The sequence below is a fragment of the Fusarium solani genome (genome assembly GCF_023522795.1).
Source record: "Fusarium solani strain SB1 chromosome Unknown bctg00000014, whole genome shotgun sequence".
Taxonomy (NCBI): Eukaryota; Fungi; Ascomycota; class Sordariomycetes; order Hypocreales; family Nectriaceae; genus Fusarium; species Fusarium solani.
This window is the reverse complement of record NW_027072141.1, coordinates 1049642-1072065: the sequence shown is the minus strand read 5'-3', so window position 1 is coordinate 1072065 and position 22424 is coordinate 1049642. Positions and strand designations below refer to the sequence as shown.

The window sequence follows — 22424 nt, the reverse complement described above, 5'->3', positions numbered from 1 at the left end:
TTTATTTTATTTATTTTATTTATTTTATTTATTTATTTATTTTATTTATTTTATTTATTTTATTTATTTTATTTATTTTATTTATTTTATTTATTTCTGTTATTTCTGTTATTTCTGTTATTTCTGTTATTTCTGTTATTTCTTTTATTTCTTTTGTTTCTTTTATTTCTTTTATTTATTTTATTTCTTTCATTTATTTTATTTAATTAATTAATCTTTTTATATTTTTTATTATTATTATCGCTTTTCTCTATAAGTATATTTTTTTTACCTTTTAGTATTAACTTAGTCCCTTATTTACTTATTAAAGATCTTATATTTAGCCTTTACTAAGGCATTCTTATATAATATATCTAATATTCTCTTAATTAAAGAGTTAAGAGCCCTTAAAATTAACTTTAAGGAGTTACTTTAATATCTTTTAATTTTTCTCTTAAGGTATTTAAATTAAGACCTAGCCGGAAGTATTATCTTTAGGGTCTTTAAGAGCTTAGTCTCTTTTTTGATTAGTATTAGAGTCTATACCTATATATTAAGCTTTAAGACTTTATTTTTTTTAGTTAAGAGACATAAGCTTAGTCCTTTTAAAAATTAACTTAATATTTTATTTTATTATAATAATTTAATAAATAATGAAAAGGCTAACAAGAATTTTATTTTTAAAATGTAAGTTATAAGATATTGAATTAAACATTTTATTTCTTAATTATAAGCTTTTTCAAATAAGTTAAAATATTTAATATTAAGAGGCTAAAACAAATAAAATAAATAAGATCATATATGAAATACACCAATTTAATTTTTTTTATAATATTTCTTAAAATTAATAAAATAATAATTTTTATATTTATTAAAAATTCAAAAATAATAACAACTAATTAATTACTTAATTTTATATTAATTATATTATTTAAATTATTTAAAGCTTATTATATTATTAATTTACTTAGTTTAAGTTATTATAATAGCTTAATTACCTAAGAGGTTATTTTCTTACTATTAATTAATAAAGTAATATTAACTTATATTTATAATAAAAAACTAAATTAATTAGTTTTTTATATTAATTACTTAAATTATTATAATTTAGTCTTAGCTTTTAAGCTATATTAATCTAAGGTAATTATACCTTTTTAAACTCATAATAATTATTTTACTTACAATTATATTTATAAAATAGATAATTTTATTAAAGTTTTAAATATTATTTAATTTAATATTATACTTTTTAATATTAAGTATTATAAATTAAAACTATTTTTAAATTTAGGCCTGCAGTAATTATTATATTTATAAAAGAAATATATCCTTATTTCTTTTATTACCTAATAAAATTTAGCGCTTAGTGTTTATTAATAATTAACTTCTTACAATTAATAAGTAATTAATTAATTGTTTCTTTAAGAATATATAATTAAGAAAAGAATGCTTATAAATCTAAATTAAGAATAAATTAAATTATCATTTATTTTTCTAGATTAGATAATTAATATAACACTAGGATTTAATTATATTAAGATTAAAGGCTATTTTATTAGTGACCTAAGGTTATATAATTAACCGTATATATATCTATAGTATATTAGATGCTTAATTTAGTAATATTTTCAAGGGCCTAAAGGGCAAAAAGGATTTTAGCTTTATAATTTAGACCTAGTATATTTATTAGTACGAAAATTAATTAATTAAGTAAAAAGTTAGGTATAACTGGGAAAAGTAATATGTATACTTCGATAGTATATAGACTTATTATATATATTATATTAAAGATATTATAAAAGAATAAGAAATAGCCTAACCTATTAAGAAGGTTACTTATAAAAGAAAAATAGGCTACCTTATTAAAAAAAAAATAAGAACTTTTAAATATTTAAGGAAAAATAAGTCTTAATTATTTCAGAATTGAGAAATAAGTATTAAATAGAAAACATTTTTATTATATTCAATACGCTAACGTACTTGATAAGCAAGCGCCGCAGTCAAGCAAGCGCCGCACTTTTCTACCTTACACCTAACCTTTCATTTAATCAATTGATTCTCAACAACCCAATATGTCAGCTACTACTATTGAAGCTAGAACCCTTCTTGCCCTTCAGGCCCTTCAAAATAACCCAAAACTAAGCATCCGACGCGCCGCAAGCACCTATACAGTCGATGAGCGACGACTACGTCGCCGCCAGCAAGGCATCCAATCTCGACGCGATACCATCCAGAAATCGCGCAAGCTATCCGATCTAGAGGAAGAGATCCTTATTCACTTCATTCTCGATCTGGATTCGCGAGGATTCCCCCCTAGGCTTCGTGGTGTAAAAGAAATGGCTGATCAATTGCTTGCCGACCGCGACGCGTCACCAGTTGGCACGCGTTGGGCTCATAACTTCGTTAAGCGGCACCCAGACCTCAAGACGCGTTTCTTTCGTAAATACGACTACCAGAGAGCTAAATGCGAAGACCCAATAATTATCCGCAACTGGTTTAGGCTCGTGGGGAATACAATCGCGAAGTACGGCATCCGATCAGATGATCTCTATAACTTTGACGAGACTGGCTTTCTTATGGGCATGATTGCAAGCGGAATGGTCGTCACAGGTTCAGAAAGGCGTTCAAAGCCGAAATCAGTGCAGCCTGGAAACCGGGAATGGATTACGGTCATTCAAGCGATCAATGCGGAAGGCCAGGCGATCCAGCCGTTTATCATTGGCGCGGGCCAATATCACCTCGCCAACTGGTACCGAGAAAGCAACCTCCCGGGCGATTGGGTTATTGCAACGACCCAAAATGGCTGGACCGATAATGAGACCGGTCTAGAGTGGCTAAAGCACTTTGACCGGTGTACAGCCAAGCGATCAAATAGTCGCTATCGTCTCTTAATCCTCGATGGCCACGAAAGTCACCACTCCATCGAATTCGAGAGATATTGCGAGGAAAAGAAGATTATCCGGCTTTGTATGCCACCTCATTCCTCCCATTTGCTCCAGCCCCTTGACGTCGGGTGCTTTAGCGTGCTGAAGAAGGCTTATGGTCAAGAAATAGAGCGTCTGATCAGATGCTCTATAACCCACGTTTCAAAGACCGAGTTCTTTCCGGCCTTCTACGCCGCACACGAGGCCACTATGACGGAAAGAAATATCAAGGGGGCTTTTAAAGGAGCTGGCCTTGTTCCTCTTGACCCAGAAACTGTGGTCTCGAAGCTTGATGTTCAGCTACGGACGCCAACGCCGGTTAAGGAGGCAGCTAAACCGTCGACCCCTTGGGCTTCAAGGACCCCAAAGACCGTGATTGAGGCCGGATCTCAGTCTGAATACCTCGAAAGGCGGATCAGAAGGCATCAAAGTAGCTCGCCAGAGTCAATCTTAGAGGCTCTACAGTCTCTTACAAAGGGGACAAAGGCTGTTATGCATCAGGTTACCTTATTGACGGCTGAGGTCAGAGACCTTCGAGAGGCGAATGAGATATTAAGCCGGCGCCGGAGGGCAAAAAGGACTAGACTGCAGAAAAGAGGGGTGATGACAGTAGAGGAAGGAAGGCAAGCAATTGATCAAATGGATGTGGATGCGCAGGTAGTGGGTGAATCGTCGAGGAGTGGTAGTCAACGAAGGTCGGCGCGACCGGGTATTCGGCGTTGTGGTGTCTGCGGCAAGCCCGGCCATAATGCAAGGACGTGTCAGGTAGTGATTGAGACGTCTGGGGAAGAGTATAGTGAGTAGTTTTAACTAATTAAATGGTTTATGGTATTTTTATCGCGATAACTCTAGAGGGGGTTAAAAAAAGTGCGGCACTTGCTTGACTGCGGCGCTTGCTTATCAAGTACGTTATTTACTTTATTTTTATAACTAAGAAAAAATAAAATAAGAGAGTATTAAGATATTATTAATAATATTAATTTAATTAATTATATTAAATTAGTATTTTATATAAATAAAAAAATATATAAATAATTTAATTAAAAGATTTAAAATATAAATACGATCTAGGTTAAAAAACTAAAACTAAGGTAAATCTTATTAATAAGCTATTAATAAAAACGCTAATATAAATATAATTTTTATTAATAATAACTCTTAAATAAATTAAACTAATAATATAAAAATAAACCTCTAACTTAGTAATTATATCATTACTGTTAGTATAGATATAAAAAAATAAACAAGATAATGAAATTCTTTTAAGAAGGTACAATTACTAAAATAAAGGCTAATATAATATAAAATAATAAAATATTAATTAATTAAATAATTAATATTATTAATATCTTAATTATTTATTAAAATAAGACTATTATTTAATTGTAAGAGCTACCTTAAATTCTTATATAACTTAATAACCTAAAAGGTTGAGTTATTACAGCTAAAGACCTTATTCTCGCGAGGGTTAAGATCTTTAAAAAGAAAAATATAAATATAATAATAATATAAAAAAAAGATTAATATATTTAAAGTAAAGGTTATAAAGAAATAAAAAAATTTATTAAGAAATTTTTGTTTAAAGGTTAAGAATTTAGTATTAAGGTTTAATAAATTATAGTTAAGTAATATACCTATAAAAATAATATATAAATACTATAGATGATTATATATCTTTAAGTATTAAAATAATATGAATTATTATAAGCTTAAGATATTAAATAACTATAAAATTATATAATTTATTTATAATAGTTAATTAAAGAAATTTAGGAGAAATAAAAATAATTAAGAAAAAACGGAAATAAATAAGAATAAAACACTTAAGATATTAAAAATATTAAATAAAACTCCTAAGAGTAATAAAAAAATATATAACTAATAGGAAATATGCAAGAAAGAATTAATTAAATAATTAATTAAGAAGATATTAAACAAAAGATGTTAATAAGAACAATAAGATATAGTAAAAAATAATTGAAATATTAGTTATAATATTTAAGATAATCTATTATGGAATTATTAATCAATAAAAATATTAATGATTTTTAATAATACAAAGGGTAAATAATAAAGAGATAAATAATAAATTTAAAGTAAATAATGTATTAAGAGTAATTATAAATATAAAGTTAAATTATATTATTAAAAATATAATAAAAATAAGTTAGTATATTTATTTAGATTTATATTTAATTATAGTATAGTAATTCTTAATATTTATTTGAATTAATTTTTTTCTTAAAAATAAACTTTTATAAATTTTAAGAAATTAATAATTTTAATTTGTAAATTTATTTGGTAATATATATATATATATAACATATATAAGGTTAAAACAATGAATTTAATTAAGTAATTTTAATTGACTCTAAAAATTTTATTAAAGTTTTTTTCTGTAAAAATAATTAATTAAAAAAACTCTGAATATTAAATTTTAGCTAATACTTAGTTATGAAGTTTTACTTGTACGACTTTTAATATTAAGTATAATTAATATATTTTTAGTTATAAAAACCCTTTATTAAGATATATTTTAAAAACTAAAACATTTATTTTTTGTTTTAGTTACTATCAATTAAATAGGATTAGTAATACTAATAATAAAAATATAAAAACATAATAATTAAAGAAAGTCATTTTTAAAGATATTTAATATTTTAGATATATAATTAATTACTTAAAGAATTAATTCTAAAAATTAATAAAATTAATATAAATATATATAAATTAAAAGAAATAATTAAAGGTTAAAAAAATTAGCTTTTTTATAACTTTATTAATAGTAGTATAATACCTAAAAAATAATTTTACAAGTATCTTTAAGTTTGAACCTAAGTTAGTATTAAAAATAAGCTTTAAGTATAATAAATACTTTTTTTATATTAAAAGTAATCTAAAAATAAATCTAAACCTTAATATATTTATAAATATATTTAATTATTTAATTAGAAAAAAAGTATTAAAAATAAACCAGATTTAAAACTAACTAATAAAATGTTTAATATCCTTAATCTCTTTAAAGTTACTCTTAAAGCCCTTATAAGTATTTTATTATAAAGAAATACGTTTTTAGAAATAAATATATAAAACCTATGTTTTAATAATAACTTAGATAATAAAAAAGACATTATTATTTAAGAATAAAATTGTCAATTAAAAATAATACTAATATAATAAATTAATTAGTAACAAAATATAAAAAAAGATATAAAATACAAAAAATTAAAATACAAAATAATAACATATAAAAAATTATATAAATATATAAGGTAAAGAGATATATTAAAAAGAATAACTTGATTATATAGCCTTTATATGTGAAGTTATAAATTATAATTAACCTTTATAAGTACTAAAAGAATTATTTAATATTATAGAAATTAAATAATGGGCCTTTCTTTTATATTTATTTTATAAATAATACTTTTTTACTTTCTTTTTAATAATACACCTAAGACTTATTCTATTTCTTATTACCTCTTTATAAATTAATTAATTAAATTATAAAGCCTGTTTTATTTTTTCTTATATAATTGTAATTTATTTATTTTATAATTAAGAGACTTTATTTATAAAAACTTAAAATAAAATAAGCTTGATAATTACCCCTATTATAATTTTTATATCTCTTTAAAATTAATACTATAAAAATAAAAATCTTTATTTATTTACAATAATAAATAATAATTATTTGTTTTAATTTTATAAAAAAATAAAACTATTAAGACTTAATAATCTTTATATATATTCATATAATAAAGAGTTAATAATTAGTTAAATTAAAGTTAAATAAAATTAAGCTTTAATAAAATCATTTTAAAAATATAGTCTTTTTAATATCTTATAAAAAAATTATACATAAAAAGTCTTTAATATTTATAGTAAGATTTAAGCTATATTATAAGGATATTTTTTAATATATTAATTAAAATAATATTATAAACACTTATAAAAGTAAACTTCAGAAAATTATTGTAATTACTTAATATAAATGTAAGATCTCTAAGAAAAAATTAAAATATATCCTTTATTAAAATATCTCTATATTATTTAATTAATTATTATAAGAAAGTTAAGGCTTATTTTACTATAAGACTTAATAATAGCCTTAAGAAATAATATAAATCTCTTTTTAAAATAAAATTCTTTATTAATTTTATCTAAATTAATATAATAAATATTTTATAATATATATTTAAAATAAAGATAGAAAAGTGTTTTATTATTTTAATATTTTATTAAATAATCAAGAGATTTAATTAAAAAAAAGTCTTGTTTATTCCATAACAATACCTTATAATAAATAAAAAACATTATTACTTTATTATTTACATAATTTCCTTAATTTTATAAAAAGAATCTTAAAAATACAGCCTTTTATTTATATTTGATTTTTTTAGAACTTTTAGAAAATTAATAAAACTAAATATAAATATATTTATTAAATTTTAATATTTATATACCTTAGAAATTAATAAAAAAAATAAACTTATAAGATTATTTTAATTTATAATTAAATATTAACTTTTAGTCCTAAGGAAGGAGGCTTAAAGATATTATATATAATAATACTATCAAAATAATTAAAGGCATTTTTTAAATTATAATTATTAATAAAATTAAAAGTAAAAGTAAATATGCTTAATATAAAAATTATAAAAGAAGTATTATAAAGCTATTATAAATTATTTCTTTTTAATAAAATAAAATTTATGAAATAACTCCATATAGATGTAAGAGGCTATATATATATAAAATTAAAGCTTCTTAATATTATTAGTAATAAGATAAATCATTACTTAATTTTAATTTCTTTAATTACCTTAAGTAATGTAATACTTCTCTTTTAAGGGGCTAATTTATTTATAGCTCATATTACTAACTTAACCTTTATATATATACTTATCAATTTAATTTATTAATATATATATAATAAGACTTGGAAACCAAAGAAAATATTTTAGTTTATATTAATAAAGAAGTTATTCTATTAGGCTTTAAAATATTTGACAGAGAGTTAAAATCTTGATGAAAAAAACTAATACACCTAATATTTAAGTATAAAAAGAAATTGTTTAGTAAACTCATAATTAATGATATTCCCTTATTAATAAATTCTTTAAACAAAAAGGGTAACTTTATTATATTAATACCTCTTAGTAAGACAAAAAAGCCTTAAATTTTAAGTAAGCCCTTTAAGGCTATTATTCTTAAGTACCCTAAAACATTTATACGATTTATTAAATACTAACTAAAATATAAATAAGCACTTATTTTTTAGAAAAAATAAGACTATAAATTAAGAAACAAAAAAATATAAAATTAATTAATTAAATATTAAGTAATTATATGTTAGGCTCTCATAGGGATAAATGGCCTTATATTATAAATTATATACTTATTATAAAACATAATAAACCCTTTATTTATTTAACTTATTTTTTAAAAAAATAAAATATATTAACTATAGCTGAAATTCTAATATTAACTCTTAGTTTCTTTTTATAAGATCCCTAGAAGAGATCTTGTTTATTTCTAAGTAAAATAAATATTCTGAAAAATTAAAGGTAATTAATGAATTACTGATATTAAGGGTTATCTTAAGGAAAAAAAGGTAAAAAGCTTTTTTTTATCTTTAACTTTTAATAAAGATAATAATAATTAAAGGTAAAACGTACCCTTAATCTTGTATCTATATATAAGAAAAATAACTAATAGCTTAAAATAGCTTAATATATCTTGCCCTCAACTTATAGCTCCGTATAAGGCTTTATATAAAAAGAAATTACTTCTTAAATATTTATTAAAAAGTTATTTAATTATATAATAAACCTAAAGGTAAATTAAGGTAACTTAATAAGAGAAATAGAATTTTATATATAAATAAGTTATTATACTTAATGCCTTCTAATATAAGACTTAATATTAAATATATTTTATAGATATTTCTATACTTAATATTTTATTATAATAAACCTTATCTTACTAAGAATATATTATTAATTAATAATAATAAAAGTAATTTACTTTCTATTTTAATAATAACTAATTACTATTATTATTAATAATATAGCATAAAATAATAACTTAAATTATTAAGTATATTCTCTTATAAAATAACCTAAGCCTAGAAGTAAATTAATATAAGACTATATTAGCTTACCCCCTAATATATTATCCTTATTAAGATAAAAACTTAAAGCTAAGTTAGACTACCTGAAAGAGATTCGCTTAATAAGATTACTAGAGCTCTTTATAGCCTTATAGCTATTATTAGACCTCTAAAGAGTTAATTTAGTCATTTTTAATTATTACTTATTTAGGCTTTAAGCTATTTTTATACCTAATAAGTAAGATTTTATTAATTATCAGAAGTAATTTTTAAATAGCTTTATTAGGTATATTAATAATAATTACCCTTTGTATTATAAAAAGTTAATATTCCTTATTACTTTATGGTAATAAGAAATATACTTATAAGAGATTTTTAACTTTATAGAGTAAGTTTAAATAAAAAGTTAATAAGTAAGAAGCTTAATTTATAAGTTTCTTAATAAATACGATAAAATTCTAAATAAAGGTTTAATAAAAAGTTTATTAACCTAATTTTAAGTAAAGTTTTAAGGTATAATAATAATAAATATAATATATAAATATAATATAATAAGTAACTTAATTAAATTACTAGGATCTTAAATATGTATATCAGTTTAATTTATAATAAAAATAATAATATTATTAATTATAACCTTATTAATAAATATTATTTTATTAGACTAAGATAATATTATATTATTATTTAATTTAATATTTCTTTTTAAATAATTTAAGATTAAGAAGAAACTTATTGATAATTAATTAAATTAATTTTTAGAGTTAAATATATACTTACTTGCAAAATAAATAAAATATTCAGACTTAAATAATAATTAACCTAAGTTAAAAATACTCTTATTAATAATTTTATTTATAAGATATATAGTATTATAAGTCTCTATTAATTTAAATATATGGCACTTAAAGGATTTAATTAATTATTTAATAAAGGTTATAAGAAAAAAATTAAAATATTTTAAGTAGCTAAAATCTATTATTAATAACCTGTATTAATATTATTTTAATTAATAAAACCCTTATAGCATATGATTAAGTAGGAATACCTTATGCCTTTATTTTAATTATTATATTTATTAATATATATAAAAAAGAGTGTATATTAAAAAGATTATAAAAGAATAAAAAGTAACTTAATTTATTAAGTTATTTATATATACAAGAAAAATAGCCTTCATTATTAAGAGAAAAAAATAAGATATTTTCAGTATTAAACGAAAAATAAGTATTAATAAAATAAGTATTAATTATTTAAGAATTAAGAAATAGATATTAAATTAAAAACATTTTTATTGTATTTAATATAATATTTATATTAATTTTCTAGGTAAATAGCGACATACTAAATCATTATTAAGATGTTATTAGTATTATAAGTAAATTACTTATATTAAATTAATAGCTTATATATATAAAAAAATATAAATTATTTAATTAAAAGATTAATAAAATAGATATAATCTAAGTTATAAACTAAGATTAAAATAAATCTTATTAATAGGCTATAAATTAAAGAGCTAATATAAATATAATTTTTATTAATAATAACCCATAAATTAAATGAATAAATAATATAAAAATAGACTTTTACCTTAATAATTATATTATTATTATTAATATATATATAAATATAAAAATAATTAAGATTATACAAATTTATTAAAAAAATATAATTAATAGAATAAATATTAACATAATATAAAAAAATAAAAGATTAATTAATTAAATAATTAATATTATTAATCTCTTAATTATTTATTAAGATAAGACTATTATCTAATTATAAGAGTTATTTTAAAGCTTTATATAATTTAATAACCTAGAAGGTTAAGTTATTAAGGCTTTAATAAATATTAGTTTGAAAAGAAATATTATTTCTTAAAAATTAATAAAACCTTATAACCTAATAATTATAGGCCTTTATACCCTTTTTTTTTAAGATAAGATTATTATACTTAACTAAGCTATTATTTAATTATATCTTAGTCATATATATATCTAATAAAAGATATATATAATACCTTTTTATAAGATCTTAATTCTTTTTGTTTTTAATATATTATTTCTTTTATTAATAAAGATATTATTTAATTCTTCAATTAGAGATAATTTTATATTTTTTTAATATTAATTAAATGATGTGTAAGTTATTACCTTAGTTATTAATTTTATTAATTAAGATATATTGATTTATAATACAGATAATAATATATTATTGAAATACATATTAATGTTTTTCTTTAAACTTAAAGTTAATCAATAAGATAATTTAGAATTAAATAATATCTTAATATCATTATACTAATTAAATTAAGAATTAAAAAACAATAGTTAATATTAATAAAATACAAATTATTAAATAATATTATATAGCTTTAAGGGATATAAATTATTTAATTAAAAGGTAAATAATAAAGAAATATAAAATATAAAAAAAAAATTACAAAAAGATTTACAATATTAAGATTAAATTACTTTTAAAACTCTTAAATATCAAATAAAAAACTTAGATTTATAAAGAGTAACTTTAAACATTAATTAATTAAATAAATAATATTTTTATATAACGTGCTCCACAAGCGAGTGTCCCATACAAGCGAGTGTCCCAAAATGAAATTTCTTAGCATTTATTTATACCTTATATTAAAATTACTTTAAAAAATTCTAGATAATTTAAGCTGTATTCAAAACAGCTGATATCTTAAGTAACTAGATAGTTATATAATAGAGATTAAAATATAACTTTTCTAAATTTATTTGAAAAATGGCTTACTAAGTTATTAGAAAATAGCTTATTCGCACTGCATAAAGAGCTATTTCTATATAAAGGGATTTTTTAAAAATTATAAAGAAAATAATATATAGTTTTCTTTTTAGTTAAATAGCTAGAAATATTTTTTAAGATTTTTAATAATTATATAATAAGTTTTAGAGATTTAAGGTTTAGTGATGTTAGGTGCACAGTATAGCTGGGACACTCGCTTGTATGGGACACTCGCTTGTGGAGTACGTTATAAAAAATTAAATATATTCCTTAAGATTATATATAATAAAGAAATAATATTTATGTAAAAGTTCTAAGAGTACAAAAAATTTAATTTATTAATTATAATATACTTAATAAGTACATATAACGTACATGATAAGCGAGTGGACCAGACAAGCGGGTGGACCAAAAAATCCCTCACCCTACAACATTTCTATTTGATCAATTGATTCTCAACAATCAATCATGTCTCAATCAAATAAAGAGGCAAATATCATTCTTGCACTTCAGGCCTATCAAAATAACCCAGAATTAGGTCCCCATCGTGCAGCTGAGATCTACCAGGCCTCCTATGGCTCACTCTGGCGCCGAACCCATGGCATTTCTTCCCGATACGATATTATACCTAAGTCACGGAAACTATCTGATCTAGAGGAGCAAGCTATTATTCGGTTTATCCTCGACCTAGATTCGCGAGGATTTCCCCGCGACTGCGTGGTATTGAAGAAATGGCTAACCGATTGCTCGCCGACCGCGACGCATCACCTGTCGGCAAGCGCTGGGCTTCTAACTTCGTCAAGCGACACAAAGAGCTCAAGACGCGTTTCTTTCGTAAATACGACTACCAGAGAGCCAAATGCGAAGATCCAACTATTATTCGCAATTGGTTTAGGCTTGTGGAGAACATAATCGCCAAGTATGGCATCCGATTAGATGATATCTATAACTTTGACGAGACTGGCTTTATGATGGGCATGATTGCAAGCGGAATGGTTGTTACAGGCGCAGAAAGGCGTGGACGACCGAAATCAGTACAGCCTGGAAACCGGGAATGGGTTACAGTCATTCAGGCCATCAATGCGGAAGGCTGGGCGATCCAGCCGTTCATCGTGGTTGCAGGCCAATATCACCTTGCCAATTGGTACCGAGAAAGCAGCCTTCCGGGCGATTGGGCTATTGCGACGACCCAAAATGGCTGGACCGATAACGAGACTGGTCTCGAGTGGCTAAAGCACTTTGACCGGTGCACAGCCAAGCGATCGAATAGTCGCTATCGTCTTCTGATCCTCGATGGGCACGAAAGTCACCACTCAGTCGAGTTTGAGGAATATTGCAACGAGAACAAGATCATCACGCTTTGTATGCCGCCTCATTCATCTCATCTGCTTCAGCCACTTGACGTCGGGTGCTTTGGGCTACTCAAGAAGGCTTATGGTCGAGAAATAGAGCGTCTGATTAGATGCTCTATAACCCACGTTTCCAAGACCGAGTTCTTCATGGCCTTTTACGCCGCATTTCAAGCCACGATGACGGAGGCAAATATCAAGGCAGGTTTTAGAGGGAACCGGGCTTGTTCCTCTTTATCCAGAAAGTGTGGTCTCAAAGCTTGATGTGCAGGTGCGGACTCCAACGCCTTTCGAGGAGGAGGCTAGCCACCCCAACCCTTGGGTTTCAAAGACCCCAAAGACTGTCCTCGAGGCTGAATCTCAGTCTAAATACCTTGAAAGACGAATAAGAAGGCATCAAAGTAGCTCCCCAGCGTCAATTCTTGAAGCATTGAAGTCTCTTTCTAAGGGAACAAAGGCGGTCATGCATGAGATGACATTGATAAGGTCTGAGATCCAAGACCTTCGACAGGCGAATGAGACACTAAGCCGGCGGCGGAGGGCAAAAAGGACCCGCCTACAGAAAAGAGGGACGATGACTCTAGAGGAAGGTAGGGAAGCAGTTGGCCAGAAGGAGGTTAATGCGCAGGCGGTGGCCGAATCGTCGAGAAGTGGTGGTCAAGGAGGGTCGGCACGAGTGAAGGAAAGGCGTTGTGGAACATGCGGCAAGACAGGTCATAATACAAGAACCTGCCAGATAGTTGTCGTCATGTCTGGGGAAGAGTATAGCGATTAGTTTTAATTAATTGGATGATTTGTTGTGTTTTTATGGTGATTTCTATCTCAAAGGTTGAGATTTTTGGTCCACCCGCTTGTCTGGTCCACTCGCTTATCATGTACGTTACTAGATTAATAAATATATTGAAAACCCCTTAATTTATATCTTTTGTATTTAATTAATTAATCCCTTAATATTTAATATATTATTTATTAGTTATGAGGCTAAATTACTTCTTATACTTTAGGCACTTTAAAATAACCTAAGGTTAAAGCTCTAACTAATTATCAGGCTTTATTACGTTGATTATAATACCTTATATTACTACTAAAATAGCATTTAGACTTAATATAATATTACTATATAATTATATAAATTAGTTAGTTTAGAAAAGAGATCTTTATTTATTTTATTTTTACTTTAGATTTATAAGGATTTCCCCCTTGATTATATAGTATTAAAGATATAACTAATTAATTACTGATTAATTATAATATATTATTAATTAATATATATTAAGCTCTACATTTTATTAAGTAATATTTAGACCTTAAGATATATTTCTTTTAAAAATATAATTACTAAAAAGCTAAGTATAAAAATCTAATTATAATGTATAATTAATTTTAGCTTATCATAAATATACTTATAAAATATAATATTTAATCAAATAATATGTATAATTTTAGTATAATTAGCTTTTTTAAAAAATATAATTGTAAATAAAATAATTATTATAAGCTTAAAAAGGTATTTAAGATTAAAATTAATATAACATAGAAGAGGGAGCGGCAGAGGAAGGCCCCCGGTGCTAGCCGCAGCGGACATAATATATAAAGAAGAGGCTTGAAAAGGAAGAAAAGAAAAGGGCGAGATAAAAGCACTATATAAGAGGGGAGTAAGTAGGCGAGAGATTAAGAAGATGTAAAGAAGAAGAAGAAAAAAAGGCGAGAAAGAGGCATAAGGCTAGCCTCTTATCCTCCCTTAAGGAATAAAAAAGCTATAATTTATGGCTAATAAGGCGGGCCTAGATCTACTACTAAGAGGAAAATTAAAAAAAGAATAAAGAATATTATATTAAAGGTAGTATTACGGGGGAGTTATATATATAGTATATATGACTTAAACTTATATCCCTTAGGTACTCTTAGATCTAAGGGTATTTATAAATATTAGATTTATATATAGACCCCCTTAAATTAACTTTATATTTAAGTAAAAACTTATTTTTTATCATAAGAGGAGTATATATATTATATATATAGAGTAATAAAAAGATATATAAAGTTTTTTTTCCTTATGAAGGATTTTTTTCATAACTTTAAATAAAAAGGTATTATAAGTCTAATTAAATAAGTAAAAATAATATAATATTTATATAATATAATAGAATATAGCTTAGAAATTACAAATAAATTATAATTATTTAGGTAAATAATATAAAAGGCTAAGTAAGTTAATTTTTATTATTAATATAAGCTAATATTACCTTATCAATTAATACTAAAGAAATAACCTCTTAGGTAATTAAATAATTATAATAACTTAAAATAATTAAATTAATACTAACATTAGTTTTAAATAATTTAAATATCTTAACTAATATATAATTAATTAATTAATTAATTTTTATTATTTTTTAATACCTAATAATTATAAATATTCTTAATTTATTAAATTTAAAAAATATTATAAAAAATAAAAAATGATTTAATTTTATATATATTTTTTAATATTTATTTTAATTTCTTAATCTCAAATATATTAAAATATTAAAGTAAGCTTATAATTAAAAAATACCATAAGTAATAATTAAACATTTTATAGCTTATTTTTTAAAATTTAAGTTTTTTTTAAATTTATATATTATATATAAAATTATCATTATAAAAAACATTATTAAGAAGGCTTTTTAACAGAGCTAAATTTATTCTTCTTAACTTAGAAATTATAATCTTAAAGCTTAATATATAGTTATAAAAGGCAAATGAAATATTAAGTTAATAATAAAAGGTAAAAAAAAATAAATTAACAAAAATACGTAATTAATTTAATATATATATATACATATATAAGTTATAAATAAATTATTATAAAGTGATAAATAAAAAAGGTTAATATAATTAAATATTTAATATTATAATCTTTATAATAAGCTAAGCTATAATATAAGAATTTAGTAAATAATAATTAACATATCTAAGGAAAAATATAAGAAGTAATTATAATTAATTAAATCATTTTAATAGCCTTAAGAGCTACAAGTAAGGTAAAGTAGGCTTTTTATAATAAAATATAAATTAAATATAATCCTAATTTTAAGGGCCTTATAAGGATTAAATATAATTAAAATTTTATTATAATAAAAAGTAATAGAGATTTTATTTAAGAATTTAAGGGTAAATTAGAAAAAAAAAGAAATATAAAAATAATAATAATAGAATAAATATATAAGAAGGTACAAAGGTTAATATAATTAGGTATTTAATATTATAGTATTTATATTAAGCCTAGCTATAGTATAAAACTTATTAACTCATAATTAAGATAGCTAAGTAAAAGTATACTAAGTAGTTGCAATTCATTAGATAATTTACACTATTTTTATTATAATTTTAATTTTAAAGGTTAGGATTCTGAATATACTTACTTATCTAGTATACTTACGTATTAAGTGTATTATTATTACAAGTTATTAAGGTACTTAAATATAAGGCCTAATAAATAAAAAAATATTTATTCTTAAGGGATATAATAAAGAAATTATTAAGCAGTTAAGTATTTAAATAAAGAAAAAAATCTTAGAAAAAAGTTATAATTCTTATAAAAACTTATATTTTTTATTTTAAACATAAATAATTAATTATAATTAGTTAGTGCAAATATATTTATAAATAACTATAGAATATAAAACAATTTTATTTATTTAAGCTATAATAAGTCTTGTATGGATTTTATTATATATAAGATATTATTATTTTTAGACTTTTTCTTAAGATATATTTAAATAAAATTAATAAAGGTTAGTTAAGACTTAATAGGTATTATAATGTTAATTAAGCTATTAAGGATATATATATTATTATAAGGAGCTATAAACATTATTATTTAATTTACTTTAAATATCTTTAAAATTTTAAGGGATTAAATTCCTAATATATATTAATCTTTTTTATATAATATTTGTACTAAAGGGCTTATAATAGATTATAATAAAAAAAATATAGCTTTAGAGATATATTATTTTATCTTAAAGTATTTAATTAACCTTAATAAACTATTAATAAATATTAAGCTATTTAGCTATATAGTTATATATTAAATATCTAAGTTGTATAAAGAAATCATAATACTTATTAACTACCTTTATAACACTTCTAAAAAAAATTTAATAGAGAAAATAAATATAAAAATCCTAAAATAAAAAGTTTACCGTAATATAAAAAAGGTAAAGTCTTTCTTTAATATTATAAGATATTATGATTAATATATGAAATAATTTATATAAATTATAAAGGCTTTAATATATTTAGTAAAAAAAGATATTAAGTTTATTTATAAATTGAACTAAACCAAACCTATAGATATATAAAAAAAAAGGGTTATAGCTTTATTAATTTTTATTACTCTTAATTACTTTAAAGAGACTAAAGAGATGATTTTAAAAATTAATATAAGCCTTCTAGGCTAAGAATATATATTAATATAAGTAATTAATAAAAAATAGAAATTAATTTAATTTAAAGTTAGATTATAAAACCTAATTAAAATTAAATATACTATAATAAAAAGAGAATGTAAGGCAATATTTTATATTTTTTATTACCTTAAAGATATCATTTATAATTGTTATATATTTTTAAAACTAATTTATAAGTATTAATTGATTAAATTACTAATAAAGTAAATAATATACTTAGATTTCTTATCTTAAGATAAATTAACTACCTTTTTTTCTTTAACTTTATAATTAAATATATACCTAAAAAGAAAAATTATATAATGAATATATTCTTATAAAAATATATAAAATTATCTAATCAATTAAATATATAAATTCAAGGAGATATTAAAGATTTTATTAATTTTTAGCTGAACATAGTTTATATTACTAAGAAACCTAATATCTTGAATAGTATTTACCCTTAAAGGTATAGGGATATAATTAAGTACTTTAATACCTATTCTGATATCTCCTAGAAAACCTTATTAAAACCTATTACTACTTACCTATTTATTCTTAATACCTTTCCCTAGTATATAAAAAGTAAATATTAATAGATAAAAGAATTTACTTATTATAAATATAAAAAAAGAGATATTATTCACTTATAGCTTATACATGAAATATTATTTTTCAATAAGACTAAGAGTTTAGCTATATTTAAGTTATTAGAGGAGGTTTTAATAAAGTAATAATAAAGAATTTTAATTATTAAAATTCTTATCCAAATAATTATAAAAAATAAAACTCTTATTATTTTAATCCTTATAATATTAAAAGCGATTCTTATTAATAATTTTATTATCTTTTTAAAAATATAAGTTTAAATATAAGAAACCTTAACCCCTAGGAATTATCTAATTAAATACCTATTATTATAATTATTATTATAATAGCTATGAAGATAGCTTAAGATAATAAAAGTATTAACCTTATCTAAAAGTCTAATAGTAATTACAACATAAAAATAAGAAATAATAAAGCTACTAAGAGTAATAATAAGGTTATTAAGCTCTAAGTATAAATCTTACCTAAAAAATTTTAATTAATTTTCCTATTCTTATCTTATTAACGTTTTTTCTATTTTTAAAATAAAAAATATAATTAATTACTTTTAAGGCTTTAATGAATAAATAAAACTTATAAATATCTCTAACGATAAAAGGGTTATATTTTTTAACTTATGCTGTAATGTAGAGATTAAGAGAGAAATTTAATAAATTATAAATAAGCTTAATTAAGAAATTACATAAAAGAATTTAAAAGAGTTTTTTTATAAATAAGGATTTTAATTAATTAGAAGGAAAATTTAGAAATACTTAATAAGGGTTAACTAAACGTAGATTTTTATATTATTATTAAATAATTAAATAAATACTAATATTTCTTTAGGTAGATTAGTAATAACTAAAAAGATTTTATACGCTAGTCTTAAGTTATTTATACAGTATTACTTAAAGAAATGATTAAGGGTATTTATAAAAAATACAATAAAAATATTTATAATATTATAATTATAAGGTACTATGTTTTTATTTAACTAATTAAATCATATTATAAGAATTAAATTAAGATTAAAAAGATTTATTATTTTACATTAGAAATAATACTGATTAAATTATTTAGGCCTTAACCCCTCTTAAGAGCCTAAGTCCCTTAATAAAGGCAATTAAGGCCCTAAGAATCCTTAAGGAGCTTAATAAAATTATCAACTTAAGGATTTATAAATTAATTATATAATCAAACTAACTTGCGACTAATATAATAAAAGGGTAAAAATCTTGGTTATAATTTATATAGATTATTAACAGGGAATATAATAAGTAAGCTATTATAAAAGTATTTTAGTTTTTAAAGATAAATACAATATTAATTAATTAAATATAAGATTATAAAAATGTTTAAAATTATTAAAATAACTTAATATATTAATACTATATTAAAAGAATTTATTTTTTAGATATTTATATTAATGTGGCCTATAATAAGAGTACTAATATTACTAGCGATGAGCTTATTAATAATATTATTTTACTAAGTTAAAATAAAATTATATTATTGTTTATTTTAATATTTTAATTTAAAACGTTTAAAATCAAAAAGCTTATTTATAATTAATTAAATTAGTCCTTAGAATTAGATATATATTTACTTATGAAATAAATAAAGTATTATAATAGGGTGGGACTTAAGTAATAACGATTAAGTTAAGAATATTACTATTAATAACTTTAGTTATAGAATACGTAATATTATAAGCCTTTATTAACCTAAGTATAAGGCCTTTAAAGGATTTAATGAATTCCCTATATAAGTTATAAGAAGAAACTAAGATATTTTAAATAATTAAAACTTATTATTAGTAATATTTATTAATATTATTTTAATTAATAAAAACCTTATAGCATTTACTTAAGTAAAAGCGCCTTAGGCTCTTAGTATAATTATTATTATTAATCTATAGAAGAAAATTTATATTAATGATATGATAGAAAAATAAAATATAGCTTAACTTACTAAAAAGTTTAAAAAAGTAGCCTTAGCTAGTAAAAAGAAAAAAATAAGAAATTTTCAATACTTAAAGAAAAATAAGTCTTCATTATTTAAGAATTGAGAAATAAATATTAAATAAATAAGATATTTATTATATTTAATAAGCTATTTATATTATTACTTTTATAAATAAAAAAAGAAGTAATAAAAGATTACCTAGATATTATTAATAAAATTAAGTAAGTTACTTATATTAAATTAATATTTTATATAAGTAAAAGAGAATATTTATTATTTATTTAAGAGAATTATAATATAAATGTAATCTAAGTTAAAAAATAAGACTAAGATAAGCCTTATTGATAGGCTATTAAGAAAAGAGCTTATATAAATATAATTCTTGTTAATAATAACCCTTGAATTAAATAAATAAATAATATAAAAATAGACCTTTAACTTATTAATTATATTATTATTATTAATATTAATATAGAAAAAGAAATAACGTATTCCACAAGCGAGCCGACCGCACAAGCGAGCCGATCATTCAGATTTACACCTTAAATCGCAATTCAAAGAAAATTATAAAAATTCCAAACCAGGCCTAAAATAAACTGTAATTTTGAAATGAGGTTAATCAAATACGAAATTATAAAAGAAAACGTTTCTAAATTTTATTTATTTTTATTTATAGAGTTATTAAGAAAACGCTTATTTACACTGCGTTTTTTCTGATTTTTATACATAGAAAGCTTAATAACTTAATTAAAAATCTAGAAAAAATACTATCTTATGACTTTTTCAATACGATATTTAAAAGTTCTTTTTTTATATTCTTAATAATTATATCGCCTATTTTAGAATATCTGATATTCCTATTTTTAGCTGTACAGTACAGTGATCGGCTCGCTTATGGACTATGTTAACTAAGATTGTAAAAATCTATTAAGAAGGTAAAACGAATAAAATAAAGGCTAATATAATATAACAGAATAAAAAATTCATTAATTAAATAATTAATATTATTAATTTGAATTATTTACTCAGATAAGGTTATTATTTAATTATAAAAACTACCTTGAGTTTTATATGACTTAATAACCTAAAAGGTCAAGTTATTAAGGCTATAATAAATATTAGCTTTAAGGGAAATGTTATCTCTTAAGAGGTAAATAAAAGATTATAGCCTTATAATTATAATAATATAAGCCTTTATAACTTCTTTCTCTTAAGACTAAATTATTATATTCAACTAAGTTATTATTTATTTATATCTTAGTAATATATAGATCTAATAAAAGATATATATAGCGCCTTTTAATAAAATCTTAATTCCCTTTATTTTTAATATATTATTTATTTACTTAGCAAGGGTAGTATTTAATTATTTAATTTAGGATAGTTTAATATTCTTTAAATATTAATTAAGTAATATGTAAGTAATTACCTTAGTAGCTAAGTTTATTAAATAAACAGCCTTAACATATAATATAAATAATAATATATTATTAAAATATTAACCTTTTCTTTAAACCTAAGATTAATTTAAAGTTAAATAATATCTTAATATTATTATAATAATTAAGTTAAGATTTAAAGGAAAAGATAATTAATATTACTAAAGTAAAGATAATAAATAATATTATATAGCCCTAAAAAAATATAAATTATTTAATTAAAGAGTAAATAATTAAGAAATATAAAATATAAAAACAAACCTATTTAATTAAGGTAAATTAAAAGAAATTTTAAATTAATATTTTTTATAAAAAGAAAAATATTAAGATTTACTTCAGAGGTAATATCATGTTAAATAAAGTTATTTTAAAAAATAACTTACAGTAAAATGCTAAAAAATAAAAAAGAGTAAAAAAGAAGTTATAAAGGGTTTTAAAATATTAAAATTTAATTACCTTAAAGTTTATAATTATTAAATAAAAAACTTAGATTTATAAAAAATAACTCTAAGGATTAATTAACTAAATATATAATATTATTATATATGAAGAATTAAATATATTTCTTAAGAGTATATATAATAAAAAAGTAATACTTATATAAGAGTTCTTAGGATATAAAAACCTTGATTTATTAATTTTATTGCTATAAGTTACTAAGGTAATTAAAAATAAAACCTAATAGGCAAAAGCTATACTTATTCCGAAGGGATATAAAAAAGAAATTATTAAGCTCTTAAGAACTTAAATAAAAAGAGGAATCTTAGAAAAGGGTTATAGCCTTTATAAGAACTTATGTTCTATTATTTAGAAGAAAGATAATTAATTTTAATTAATTAGTTTAATCATATTAATAAATA

The 22424-nt window shown here is 21.4% G+C and overlaps 2 protein-coding genes across 2 annotated transcripts; both read left to right on the top strand.

Annotated features, from left to right (window-relative positions):
- Window positions 1-2051: 2051 nt before the first annotated feature.
- MRS44_017810 (uncharacterized protein) lies at window positions 2052-3707 on the top strand (the record flags this gene model as incomplete). The annotated part of the gene is made up of 1 exon (XM_065615704.1): window positions 2052-3707. One exon carries the CDS (start codon window positions 2052-2054, stop codon window positions 3705-3707), a length of 1656 nt encoding a protein of 551 aa, XP_065471776.1.
- An 8808-nt stretch (window positions 3708-12515) lies between these two features.
- MRS44_017809 (uncharacterized protein) lies at window positions 12516-13397 on the top strand (the record flags this gene model as incomplete). The annotated part of the gene is made up of 1 exon (XM_065615703.1): window positions 12516-13397. The coding sequence occupies one exon, from the start codon at window positions 12516-12518 to the stop codon at window positions 13395-13397; it is 882 nt and encodes a 293-aa protein (XP_065471775.1).
- Window positions 13398-22424: the final 9027 nt, after the last annotated feature.